The sequence below is a fragment of the Caretta caretta genome, chromosome 15, assembly GCF_965140235.1.
Source record: "Caretta caretta isolate rCarCar2 chromosome 15, rCarCar1.hap1, whole genome shotgun sequence".
In the NCBI taxonomy this organism is placed as follows: domain Eukaryota; kingdom Metazoa; phylum Chordata; order Testudines; family Cheloniidae; genus Caretta; species Caretta caretta.
Window position 1 is genome coordinate 10,437,582 of NC_134220.1, and position 12,567 is coordinate 10,450,148.

The following is a 12,567-nucleotide window of genomic DNA, read 5'->3' on the forward strand; positions in this document are numbered from 1 at the left end:
TGGGTGTTAGTACAAGGCGGGTTGTCTGGAAGGGGCCCCGGCGCCTGCGTGTGTCTGGGGGCGGGGATGTTGTTCTGGGCACGGAGGGGTTAATCAGGGCAGCACCTGGGTGCCGGCCTGTGGAGCTACCCGGCTCGGCGAATCAGAGCCCCTCGGAAAACAGGTGTTCGGTGTCGTCAGGGCTCGGGGCTGGGAGGGGGGCGGCCGCCGCCGAGGCTCCCGCAGCCGCCGCTGCAGCGCGATGTTTTGCAGGCGCCGCGGCGGAGATGGGGCGCGGGCAGCGGCGCGGCGGGGCGCGGCCGGCGGCGGCGGCGGCAGCAGCAGCGGGGCGCCCCGCGCGCGCTGAGACAGCCCGGGCCCGGCAGCAGGGCGGCTAAGGCGGCTCCCCGCCAGCTCCCGGGCGGCGGCGGCGGCGGCGCGCGGCGGCGGCTCGGCGCGGGCACGGAGCGGGGCGCAGGCTCCCGGCGCAGCCCAGCGTGAGGGAGGAGAAGGGGCAGCGGCAGCCCCAGCGGCGGGGGCCGGGCTCGCCTGCCCCCGCAGCCGGGAGCGCACGAGGGGCGGGCCATGGCCGCTTACTGCCTGGGCTTGGCGGGCGCCGCTTCAGCACCAGCGGAGCTGGACAGCGCCTGCTGCATGGAGCTGCCGGGGGCCGCGGGAGCAGCAGCCGCCCGGAGCCCCGCGGCCGCCGCGGCCGCCTTAGCCCCGCTCCAGGGCGGCCCGGGGGAGCTGGAGCTGGCGCTGGAGGAGGAGCTGGCTCTCCTGGCCGCCGCCGGGGAGCAACGGCAGCAGCAAGCCGGGGAGCAGGACGCGGGGCCTGCCCCGGCCGGGCAGCAGCCCGAGCTGCTCTCGCTGATCAGGCAGAAGGAGAAGGACTTGGTGCTGGCCGCCCGGCTGGGGAAGGCGCTGCTGGCGAGGAACCAGGACATCAGCCGGCAGTACGAGCGGATGCACCAGGAGCTCACCGACAAGCTGGAGGTGAGGGACCGGGGGGCGGAGGACCCGGCCGCTAGGTGATCGGGGCTAGGGGAAGAGCCGGCCGCAGGGGCACTCGCCTACGGCAGGAGGTGGGGAGCTGCGCCGCAGGGGCGAGCAGTGGGGTGGGCTGGGGTGACTCCAGCCTCACTTACTGGCTGGGCGGGGGGGGGCGAGGAGAAGCCCTGGGCTCCAGTGACAGTATGTGTGGGGGCAAGTGAGAACTTGGCTCTGGAAACCTGCCCTTGAGGGACTCTGTACGGGGGGGGCGAGGCGGGGAGAAACCTGCGGTCCAGGGATAACAAGGAGCGTTTCACCTAAGTTGCACCTAAGGGCCTGGCTGGTGAAAGGAAGGCGATGCATTGGCATTCGGGGTGGGAAGTACCCTGGCTCCAAGGACTAGAGAGAGACACAGAGGGAGGTCGGAGGAGCAGGGAGACTGGAGCTCCTTTAGAAAGCCTGGAGGAGGCCTTTCTTCACAGCAAGTTTTTGTGTGTCTCAGTTGCTCCTTCACCACAAACTGGCAATGCTAAATTAAGAGGCCTTGCTAGAGCATTGTATTGTAAAGGCACAAGTAATGAAGGCCCTTCCTTTTCCATCTTCAGCCAAATCACTTTTTCTTTAAAGGTAACTTTTGGGGACTTGTTTGGAGGTTTCAGGCACAAGTCCTTTTTATCCAATTTACTTTGAATGTGTAATGTGCTGTTAGTGTGTATAAAATGTATGAACTCTGTGCTACAAGGGTTAGTTCTTTCTAAAAGAAGATTTCTATATGGAAACCAAGAGATGCTCTTGCCTTGACCTCCTGTCTTAGGGCTGTGACGGATGGGAGGAAACCATGAAAACCTTTGATTGCCCAAAGATAAGGTATACAACATTGCAAAAATCTGTCTACAGACCTACCAGAACCTGACATGGGAACTACAGTTAATGAAAATGAAATAAACTGAGGTTAATTTTGTATTAGTTTTGTATCACCTGTATATAATCGAACAACTGGATAGTCTACTGGAACATATGGAACTGCATGAAGGCATTTCAGTTACAAATTATGCCCATCCACTGTCTTTAAAACATTTCTCTGGTGTGGTTGGTCTTCTAGAAAACAGTTATCCTTGACACAGGTACCTTCCTTTCTTGTGTTTACTGGAGATGAGGCATGTGGTTATTATAATGGGAGAACCCAAGACAGACCTGGAAAGGCCTTCAACAGGGCATCAACTGAAAATGCCCCCTGCTGATAATAGGAAAAACCCTATTTGGAAAAAAAAATAATTATGCAATAAAGGGAAAATATTCCTCCTTTCAATTTTTTTTTACTGTATAGAACTTTGAATAATTTGTACTAATTAAGACTACAACACAATATGCTGAAAGGTCTGTGAAGTAGGTGCTGACCCTGCAGAAGTAGGTAGAACGATAGGTACATTTTAACTGTGGACGTACAAACTTTTTTTTTTTAAAGTCTAGAATCGGGAATACTTCAGAACTGAAATTTAAAGTAGAAGGTACTGTGTACATAATCTTTGTGCCTTAGCAATTGGCTATTATGGATAACGTATGCCAGCAGATAACCTTAATGGGGTGTGTGTGTGTGAACTGTCTGCTTTGAAAATACCTATAAATAGCTGGGAAAGGCTGTTCGGTAGGAACTCAGTGGATTGAGCTATGTATTGATTTTTAGGTTGAAATGGAGTGATTATAAATGAAAGGGCTTGTGCAGACAGCTTCTCTTGGACCAATTCTATGACACAACTATATAAAGTATTACTATTACACCAGTTCTTTGCTTAGATATTTACACTAGACCTTTCTAATTCCACCAGTAAATGTTGTTGAAAATACTAAACCCAGGGAACACCGTATTAGAGCTAGTTTGAACAGTGACAGATTAACATTCTAATTTGAAACCATTACCTGACACTGACCCTGTGTGTACACTTTAGCATATTCCTGTCTTCCTTGTGGAGTCATATATCTTTGCAAATTCAAGAGGATTTGTGAATTTACTGTAAGTACCAAAGTCCTTTGTTCTCTGAGCTTTTTCATCCTAAAGTGATATCTGTCTTTTTGTTATTAAACCCAAGACTTTACTATAGCCAATAACTTTATCTCCATAGTAAAACTTCTCTGTAATTTTACTCTTCTGATAGCAACAGTAGTGAAGGTGACATTTGTTCAAAATATTGTTTAATTACACTATTTATTAGTGTAATGTTCCCCCAAAGTACAAGTTTTTTAATATTTAGCCCTTTTCACTCCCAGTGCATTGTTTAATAGTTAGATTTGCTTTTGTTTTAACCTTAGAGACAGGGTGTTTTGAGATAATATCTTGACTCTGTCACATCCTGGGACCAACATGGCTACACAATACTGGAAAAAACATTGATAATCCTGTGTACCTCAAGCTAAAAGTTAGTCTATTGAAAAACTTCCATTCACTTCAATGGGAGCAAGAGAGACTGGGGGGCAGGGAAAGGAAAAGAGCTGTGCTTATTTTATCCTTTTCCCTATATATCACAGTTTCTCTCTTCCTTTGTAGAATTTATTATTACTGCTTTCTGAAACTGAGATGTTAGCTGAGATCACCCTGGTTACAGTTTCACTGCTGTCAAGGGACATTTCCTCCTTTCCTCCCAAGTTAACTGTTCAGAGCTAATACTGAGAATTCAGTGCAGTTTCTCCAGTGTATCCACTTTCCAGCTAACAGTGCACTGGGCTGCTCTTCTGGAGTCACTAAAACAGCTATAAATCTATACACTCTCTGTCTCTTGATCCTTTGCAGATTCATAAATTTGTTTTCCTCTGAAAACATATACACAATGCACAATTAGCTCTTTGTTATCTCTAAAAGTGTTCTCTGTGTGTTTGATGGCCTGGTTTACTAAGGTTCTGCATTTGGTACCAAGCACACCTAATTTGACAGACTTCTCAGTGCTTAGTCAGAGTTTACATTCATTTCCAGATATGGAATCCCAGATCTTTTTATAGTTGAGATACTCTCTGAATCTCGTTGTTATCCTCTGCAAGGAGTTAAAACAATTAATGCCTCTGTTCCCTTCTGTGTCCTTTTTCCAGCATTTTGCAGTGCAGCTTCTCCTTGTCAACAAGGCAACTCCCACTTGATCCTGTCTTTTTAAGTCAGTACAGACCCAACTCAGTTAACTGGATGAGGAAGCGCACTTTCAGAATAGAATGTCTTCTGGAATTCAGTTCTGAGTAGAAATAAATGCTAGAAAAGAAATAGCAATTAGAACAGTCTGTTCTTTCACTCCAGTCAGTACTAAATAGCATGGAAATGCACTAGAGATCTCCATCAAACTTACAGGGAGTCCAGGTTTGGGGAAGGATTGATTATAGGAAGAGTCTGTTATTGAGACCAAAAAAAATTATAAAAATGAAGAAAAAAAAAAAGAGAGAGAGACAAAACAAATCTAGTCAGCCCATCTTGGGGGATTCTACTCTTTTTTGACTCTGCAGTGGTATCCCACAATACCTTTTATTATATCTCCTTCACCAGACAACTAGGCTAGAGCTGTTAGGTCTTCCTGGTAACTACATTCCCCAAAACAATATGATTCCCATTTGCTGTACACCTCTTCCATTTATTTAATCTTTTTGCAGTAAATGAGCACAATATTTTAAAATAGTCATTTTGGTCCTGTATATAGGCTTACATAGAATCATAGAATCATAGAATATCAGGGTTGGAAGGGACCTCAGGAGGTCATCTAGTCCTACCCCCTGCTCAAAAGCAGGACCAATCCCCAATTAAATCATCCCAGCCAGGGCTTTGTCAAGCCTGACCTTAAAAACTTCTAAGGAAGGAGATTCCACCACCTCCTTAGGCAACGCATTCCAGTGTTTCACCACCCTCCTAGTGAAAAAGTTTTTCCTAATATCCAACCTAAACCTCCCCCACTGCAACTTGAGACCATTACTCCTTGTCCTGTCCTCTTCTACCACTGAGAATAGTCTAGAACCATCCTCTCTGGAACCACCTCGCAGGTAATTGAAAGCAGCTATCAAATCCCCCCTCATTCTTCTCTTCTGCAGACTAAACAATCCCAGTTCCCTCAGCCTCTCCTCATAAGTCATGTGTTCCAGACCCCTAATCATTTTTGTTGCCCTTCGCTGGACTCTTTCCAATTTATCCACATCCTTCTTGTAGTGTGGGGCCCAAAACTGGACACAGTACTCCAGATGAGGCCTCACCAATGTCGAATAGAGGGGGACGATCACGTCCCTCGATCTGCTCGCTATGCCCCTACTTATACATCCCAAAATGCCATTGGCCTTCTTGGCAACAAGGGCACACTGCTGACTCATATCCAGCTTCTCGTCCACTGTCACCCCTAGGTCCTTTTCCACAGAGCTGCTGCCTAGCCATTCGGTCCCTAGTCTGTAGCTGTGCATTGGGTTCTTCCGTCCTAAGTGCAGGACCCTGCACTTATCCTTATTGAACCTCATCAGATTTCTTTTGGCCCAATCCTCCAATTTGTCTAGGTCCCTCTGTATCCTATCCCTGCCCTCCAGCGTATCTACCACTCCTCCCAGTTTAGTATCATCCGCAAATTTGCTGAGAGTGCAATCCACACCGTCCTCCAGATCATTTATGAAGATATTGAACAAAACCGGCCCCAGGACCGACCCCTGGGGCACTCCACTTGACACCGGCTGCCAACTAGACATGGAGCCATTGATCACTACCCATTGAGCTGGACAATCTAGCCAACTTTCTACTCACCTTATAGTGCCTTCATTCAGCCCACATTTCTTTAACTTGCTGACAAGAATACTGTGGGAGACCGTGTCAAAAGCTTTGCTAAAGTCAAGAAACAATACATCCACTGCTTTCCCTTCATCCATAGTTTGCTTCTGAATTATGTTCAATATCTTTTTTTATACAACTGAGAATTTTGATTATAATCTGTTTGTGCTACTTATACTCACCATGCTGAGGTTCAGTCTTCTATCCACAACCCCCCGTCCCTCCCATATCCTTCTGAATAGTGCTTAGCAATGAATGAGATAGTGAGCTATAAAGGAGGATATTTTTGGCTTGATGTGTGGGTATATACATGCATAACTCCCCCTCACCTGCTAAAATTAGCATATATCCCATAGACTGCAGCAACTGTAGCATCGTTAAAATAGTAGGAAACACTTTTCCTCATGAGATTTTTTTAAAATCGAGATGGCAGCCTTCAGAGCAGGGACTGTCTTTCTTTATTTGGTTGTACAGCTCCTGGCACAATGGGGCAGATCCATGACTGAAACTCAGGTGCTAACACGGTACCTATAATTAAAGAATTAAAGACACCAAAGAAGCCACTCTAAATAAATACTGTATGATTTTTCTCCCCATAGGTTTATGGACATGAAGGCAGGGGGAGATAGTGACTGTGGGATTGTACCCTGGAAAAAATGGGAATTGCTGTCTGTATTAATCCCAGTGGCCTCTTGTCCCATGCTGTCACATTTTCTCGAAAGGAGGACCACATTCAGGAGAGGAGGCATTGGCAGCATGGCTTCTGATAGAGCCAGCTTGCCATGTGGGACAAAGGGACCCAGGGAGTAGCAAGCAGAGGCTGTCACTCTTCAGAATACCCAAGATTTCCCCAAGAATCTTGGAGCATCACCAGGAAAGGGCTTCACTCTGTGAACCAGTCTGCAGGCAAGCAAATGTGGCCTCTGTTACCCCAGAAACTCTCTGAACTTGAGTTTTCCAAGCAACTTTAGCCCTCCTGGATTTTTCTGCAAAAAGGTATACTCTGGAAGCAATTTGACCAAATTTTCAGCTCTACTTTAGCGGAGCCTCCATTTTTAGGCCTTCAGTTAACTGGCCCTGCAAAACGTGCAAATTCTAATAGACTTCTAACGACCTGATTTTTACAAACCATTAATTGTGGATGCAAAATTGTGCCTGAAAAACTAAAGTCAATTTCTGAAAATCTGGTCCTAAATATATGCATACATATATAATGTACAGAAGTCACTTCACCAGCCACTGATATGCCCCACCTCCCCCCCGCCTCCTTTGGTGTGGAAAACAATAGCTGTTTTACAGCACACAGTAATACTATGTACCCAGTTAGGACAGAAAGAGCCACTTGACAAGAAGCATGTTTTATTGCAGGGTATCTAAAGTACCACAAAACTGGTTTTAAAGATCTGTGACTGTGAGAGCAGAATGACAGGATGGTACTAGGTTAACCCCCCCAAAAATTGTTTGAGTTGACTCGTGTTTGTCTAAATTATTAATTGGTCTATGTGACCTAAATTTTCTGCTTATTGACATTCAGACTCTGCTTTGCTGTTTCTTTGTACTCGAAACAAAATTTGGCATTTTTGACTTCCTCCATTTATCTACAAAGCACACGGACAGATTTATTATTGGAATAGGGAGAGATTTCAGTACCTGTTTCTTGACTCTAATATAGATTTGCAAGTCATACAGAAGTAGCAAATTCTTGTATTGTGTTTGCTGCATGAAAGTACAGGGAAGAGCTGATGCAAAACATGAGGGATATCTGGGAATGGGGAATCTGGTAGGAACATGCAGCATCCTTTGATTTTTTTTTTCTGCTTTCATAATCTTTTTCTTTCTTTCTATTACCTAGCATCTAGAGCAAGAGAAACACGAATTAAGGCGACGATTTGAGAACAGAGAAGGGGAATGGGAAGGAAGGGTGTCCGAGTTGGAGAGCGATGTGAAACAGCTACAGGATGAGTTGGAGAAGCAGCAGGTTCACCTTCGTGAAGCAGATCGAGAAAAAACACGAGCTGTTCAGGAACTATCTGAACAGAACCAAAGACTCTTGGATCAACTCAGCAAGGTGAGGCCTTCTAGCAGGGGCAGGCGCAGGGGAGGTGAAAGTCCCCACATCATTAGTCAAATCTGTCATTCAGAAAAGTCTTGAACTCTTCTGTAATCAACCTTTTACACAAATGAGCAAGACCCTTTCCTTAAAAAAAAAAAATCTATTCCATGTCTCGGGTCAAACTACATCAGTGCCCGTAACAAGATGTACTGTCCTTAAACTGCAGTTCATACCCTGAAAATGGGCTCTTCAAAGTGATCCACAACACATTCACATATTGTTAGTTGTACAATCAAGGCTGTTTTCTGTTTATTTTATGGATATTTTTCATCCAACTTCTTTTTTCCTCTCCAGTAACTTAAATCAGACTTCTAAACAGCTGTCAGCTTGAAGTGTCATTAATATTGTAGGTTTCAGAGTAGCAGCCGTGTTAGTCTGTATTCACAAAAAGAAAAGGAGTATAAATAAATTTGTTAGTCTCTAAGGTGCCACAAGTACTCCTTTTCTTTTTATTAATATTGTACTATATGCAGGGCAAGACTAATCTACTGTCAATTTAATGATGACACCAAAGGCCTCATTCTGCCTCCAGTTACCCAGGTGTGACAGTTACTGAATTAAATGGTATCTGTACTGTTAGAACTGAGGGCAGAATTGGTCACCCCAAGATCATGCGCTCACTGAGGCTAATTCTGTCCATGGGTAAACATACGAAACCCTACTAACATCATTGGGGTTACATGATTTTTACTAAAGGCGTAATTTGTCCCACTGCACGAAGGAGGATTGAAAATTGAAAACTAGGATGAGAAGTTTGTCTAGATTGAATGCATACCTTCAGTAATTTAAAGACGGGTGATTTAAGGTTGTCAGGCCCCAAAATTAATTAAGAATCTGTATCTTTTGTCCTCCTTTATTCCATGATACTCCCAGAGAACCAATAGAAATTTAACAGTCCATATGGTAGTACCCTTGCAAGAATGTCTCATGTGAATGTGGCAAATTACTCCAGCGTATCAAGTGCAGTACCTGGAGCAGTACAGAGCACTGTGTAGATTTCAGGCTAAAGATCCAGAACTGGGGCCAGTATGGAAGCAGCAGCTCAAAGTGTAGGTTTGAGCCAGGATTTTGTTGTCTAGAGCTGATAGGAACACAGTAGTTGGTAAAGGCAAAAATAAGGCCTGAGCCACAGTGTTGGCACCAGGAGAATATCAGTAGCTGGACACAGGGCCTCTGGCTGCAGCTGTGCATTTACTTTGTCTTTTTGTGTTTCTAGCTTCTGCAAGGTCTCTGTATGAGAGAAAAGATGAGCTTGTGGTTACAGCATTGGACTGAAACTTGGGAAATTATGGGTTTTGTTCTTAGCTCTGCCACAGATTATCTGTGTGGCATTGGGCATGTCACTTAATCGGTTTTATTTCCCCGTCTGCGGTTTTTATTTTTAATTGGTATAATAATCCTTCTCTAGCTCCTCAGGTGTAGAGGAAAAATTCATTAATGTTTGTGAAGTACTCTCAGACCACACTGATAGCGCTATATAAGTACCAAGTTATCTAAAATCTGCTCTTCTTAGCTCATATGACAATTCTGTCAAAGAGGGATATGAATCCACGGCTGAGGTCTTCCTTTAGGACTAGAGAGACATTCTGGAGGTTAGATTGATATTGCAAGGGGTAGAGGCTCAGGACTTCACATGAGTCAGGCTGTGAACTTAGTCCCAGTCAGATTTCTGCCAGTTTCAGGACCACTTTTTCACTGCCATGCTCTTTTCACAGCGTCATTAAGACAATGACATAAAAGGTTGTAGCTTGCAGGCATCACAACAAGCTGAAAGATGATTTCAGAAAAGACAAACCTTTTCCTTTGGCTTTGGGCCACACAGGATTATAATTATATAGCATTTATAGTATTAGGAACACCTAGAGGCCTCAGTCTGGGCCCCATTGCACTGTGCAAACATAGCATATGGCAGTTCCTTCCTAGAGAGTCACAGTGTTCCACCACCATCCAAGTCCTAACTGGTCTTTTTGGTCCTTTAAATCCCTGCTACTTCCAGAGATCTATGCTTGGTGTCCCTCCTTATCCATTTCTACAGAGCCTGTGTGCCCCACAAAGACACTGGGGGGTGCAGGGAGACGCTCATCTCTTTAGAACTCCAGTCTTGGTGCTGAATTTCACATATGCAGTGACAATCAGCCCCCTTCTTAGAGATAAAGAGGGTGGATTTATGGGGAGAATTTATTGAGTGAACTTCAGATACTAGTAAGCAATGTAGTTCTCAGCATTTCAGTTTGGCACCTGTGCAACAGTTCCTGACATTTAATATACATCTTTCATCATCATCATCTTTTGTTTTAAATTCTTACTGGGATGAAGCCATGGGAATCTTGGTAAATTGCAGTTGAAGTGGCAGGGTCTAATAGCTTGAAATCAGATTGTTGCTCATTGTATCCAATTTCTGTTTTTTAATCTAAGCCTGATTAGTACATGGATGAGTGACTACCTAAGAATGCTTAGTGTTCTACATTTGTTGTTCCTCTGTAATGTAACCGTTGCTCTTAATGATCCCGTATCTTAGTCTGAAGATATATATGTGATATCTTACCCGGTAGAGGTGCTTTGCAGTGTTATGTGAGTGACTTTAGCTCTCTGTACATCAGTTTTCCTGCATCTGTAAAACTGAAGATAATATTTTCTTTCCTCACAGGGGTGATGAGAGGATAAATTAATGTTTGTAAAGTGATTTGAGATCTTCAGATGAGAAAGCGGCATAGATGTGTAAAGTTCTACTACTAATAGTTAATATTATTATATTACGGGTACTTAACCTACCCTTGAAATGCAGCTCCTTGGGGAGGTTTGTTTGTAACAAAACAGAGCAACACAACTCAGCAGTTTAAAATGGGGAGTAAAAAGAATATTGTATCCATTTGAAATTCATGGAGAATTTAGGTGGGGGGTACTGAGATCATAATGAAAGACTATTGTGATACCTACATAAAAAAGTAAAAGTTTAAGGTCTCCACAGCAACCTCTGAGTTTCCTGATTTGTGATTAAAATCTCAGTTGTATGTTGGATTAATTCACACGTACAAAGTATTATTGTAATAAGTCTGGTACAGGCCCCAATCTGAGGTAAAGGAGAATATCTGTAAGCAGTAAAATGTCTGACACATAGTTGATTAGTTCTGATTCTGCCTAAATGCAGGGGAGTGGTATGCATAAATATGACTTAGAAATTCATTATAATGTTTAAGTATCAAGTTTAGGAGACAAAAAGAAAAGGAGTACTTGTGGCACCTTAGAGACTAACCAATTTATTTGAGCATGAGCTTTCGTGAGCTAAGCTCACTTCATCGGATGCATAGTGTGGAAAGTATAGAAGATCTTTTTATACACACAAAGCATGAAAAAATGGGTGTTTACCACTACAAAAGGTTTTCTCTCCCCCCACCCCACTCTCCTGCTGGTAATAGCTTATCTAAAGTGATCACTCTCCTTACAATGTGTATGATAATCTAGTTGGGCCATTTCCAGCACAAATCCAGGTTTTCTCCCTATACTTTCCACAGTATGCATCCGATGAAGTGAGCTGTAGCTCATGAAAGCTTATGCTCAAATAAATTGGTTAGTCTCTAAGGTGCCACAAGTCCTCCTTTTCTTTTTGCAAATATAGACTAACACGGCTGTTACTCTGAAAAGTATAGGAGACAAAGGATGGTCCTGTGGTTGAGGCACAGGTTCATTACCTCCAAATTCCCTCTGTGACCTTGGGCGAGGTGCTTAATCTATCTCAGTTTCCCATCTGTGAAATCGAGATAATGCTCCCTTTCTCCTACACTTTCTATCTTGTCTATTTAGACCATAGGCTTTCTGGAGCAGGGACAGTCTCTTCCTATGTGTTTCTAAAGCAAATAACACACTGAGACCCCAATCACTGTTCAGGCCTCTAATTGCTTCTGTAATATAAATAATAATAATAATGACCTTCTACTTAGAATGCGAGAAAGTATTTGCTTCTTCCTCTGTCAGGAAGTGATTGAAGGAATCTTTCATGTTGTTTCTGAAATAGGTTTTAGCAGATGGCTTTCCCACATACTTCCTCCTACCAAGCAAGGGACTGCTGTAGCCTGTTGCTGCATCTACAGTTTGGATGAGGATGTATCATTCCCTGTTTAGTTAAGCTTCTTTTACAGTACATGGAGCATTAAGAAGTAATTTAACAACATCAAGCTCCAGTAGTTTTTGCAATGAAAATCTGTTCTCTGTGGCAGGAAGAAGTGTGTATTATCTTGTGTTGCTGGAATAGCTTTTAGTGTTTAGAGAAACTGAAGTCTTAAGTTGCCTTGGTTTCCCTCTAGCATAGTTCTTCAGTAGAGTCACCGTAGTTTTTGTATTCTGACATCTCCGGTGACATGGTGTTGTAATGAATGAGCTATTTCAATCAATCCCTCTAGAGTAGAGAGAAAAAACGTGGGAAAGATTAGCCAGCCTGCTTCAGGTACAAGTCTCCAGAGCAGGTTTTAGTTACTAGCCACATGCCGTCCATTCAGTGACTGATCTGTCTCAATTTTTAAACGGGTGTTTTCTCTTCAGATTCAGTATTAAGGGATGGAAGCTTCATAGGAGTGGAAGCAGGGGTGAAAATAATGTAGAAGTCTTACCGGTATGGGAGCCTGGCTCCAGGCAGAAGGGGCAGGGCCTCAGGCGGAAGGGGCAGGGCTAGGGGGTCAGCCTCCCCCAGCCAGCCCTTCAGTGGCCATGGTAGTAA

The 12,567-nt window shown here is 44.3% G+C and overlaps 1 protein-coding gene across 2 annotated transcripts in view; it reads left to right on the forward strand.

Annotated features, from left to right (window-relative positions):
• Window positions 1–484: 484 nt before the first annotated feature.
• The window catches only part of BICDL1 (BICD family like cargo adaptor 1), a 69,143-nt gene continuing 57,060 nt past the window's right edge, over window positions 485–12,567 (forward strand). For both annotated transcript variants that reach the window (XM_048821191.2, XM_075120216.1), the window contains exons 1-2: window positions 485–975; window positions 7,596–7,811. In XM_048821191.2, the coding sequence (XP_048677148.1) occupies window positions 565–975; window positions 7,596–7,811 (627 nt within the window). In that variant the 5' untranslated portion in view covers window positions 485–564. The remainder of the gene's footprint in view (window positions 976–7,595; window positions 7,812–12,567) is intronic.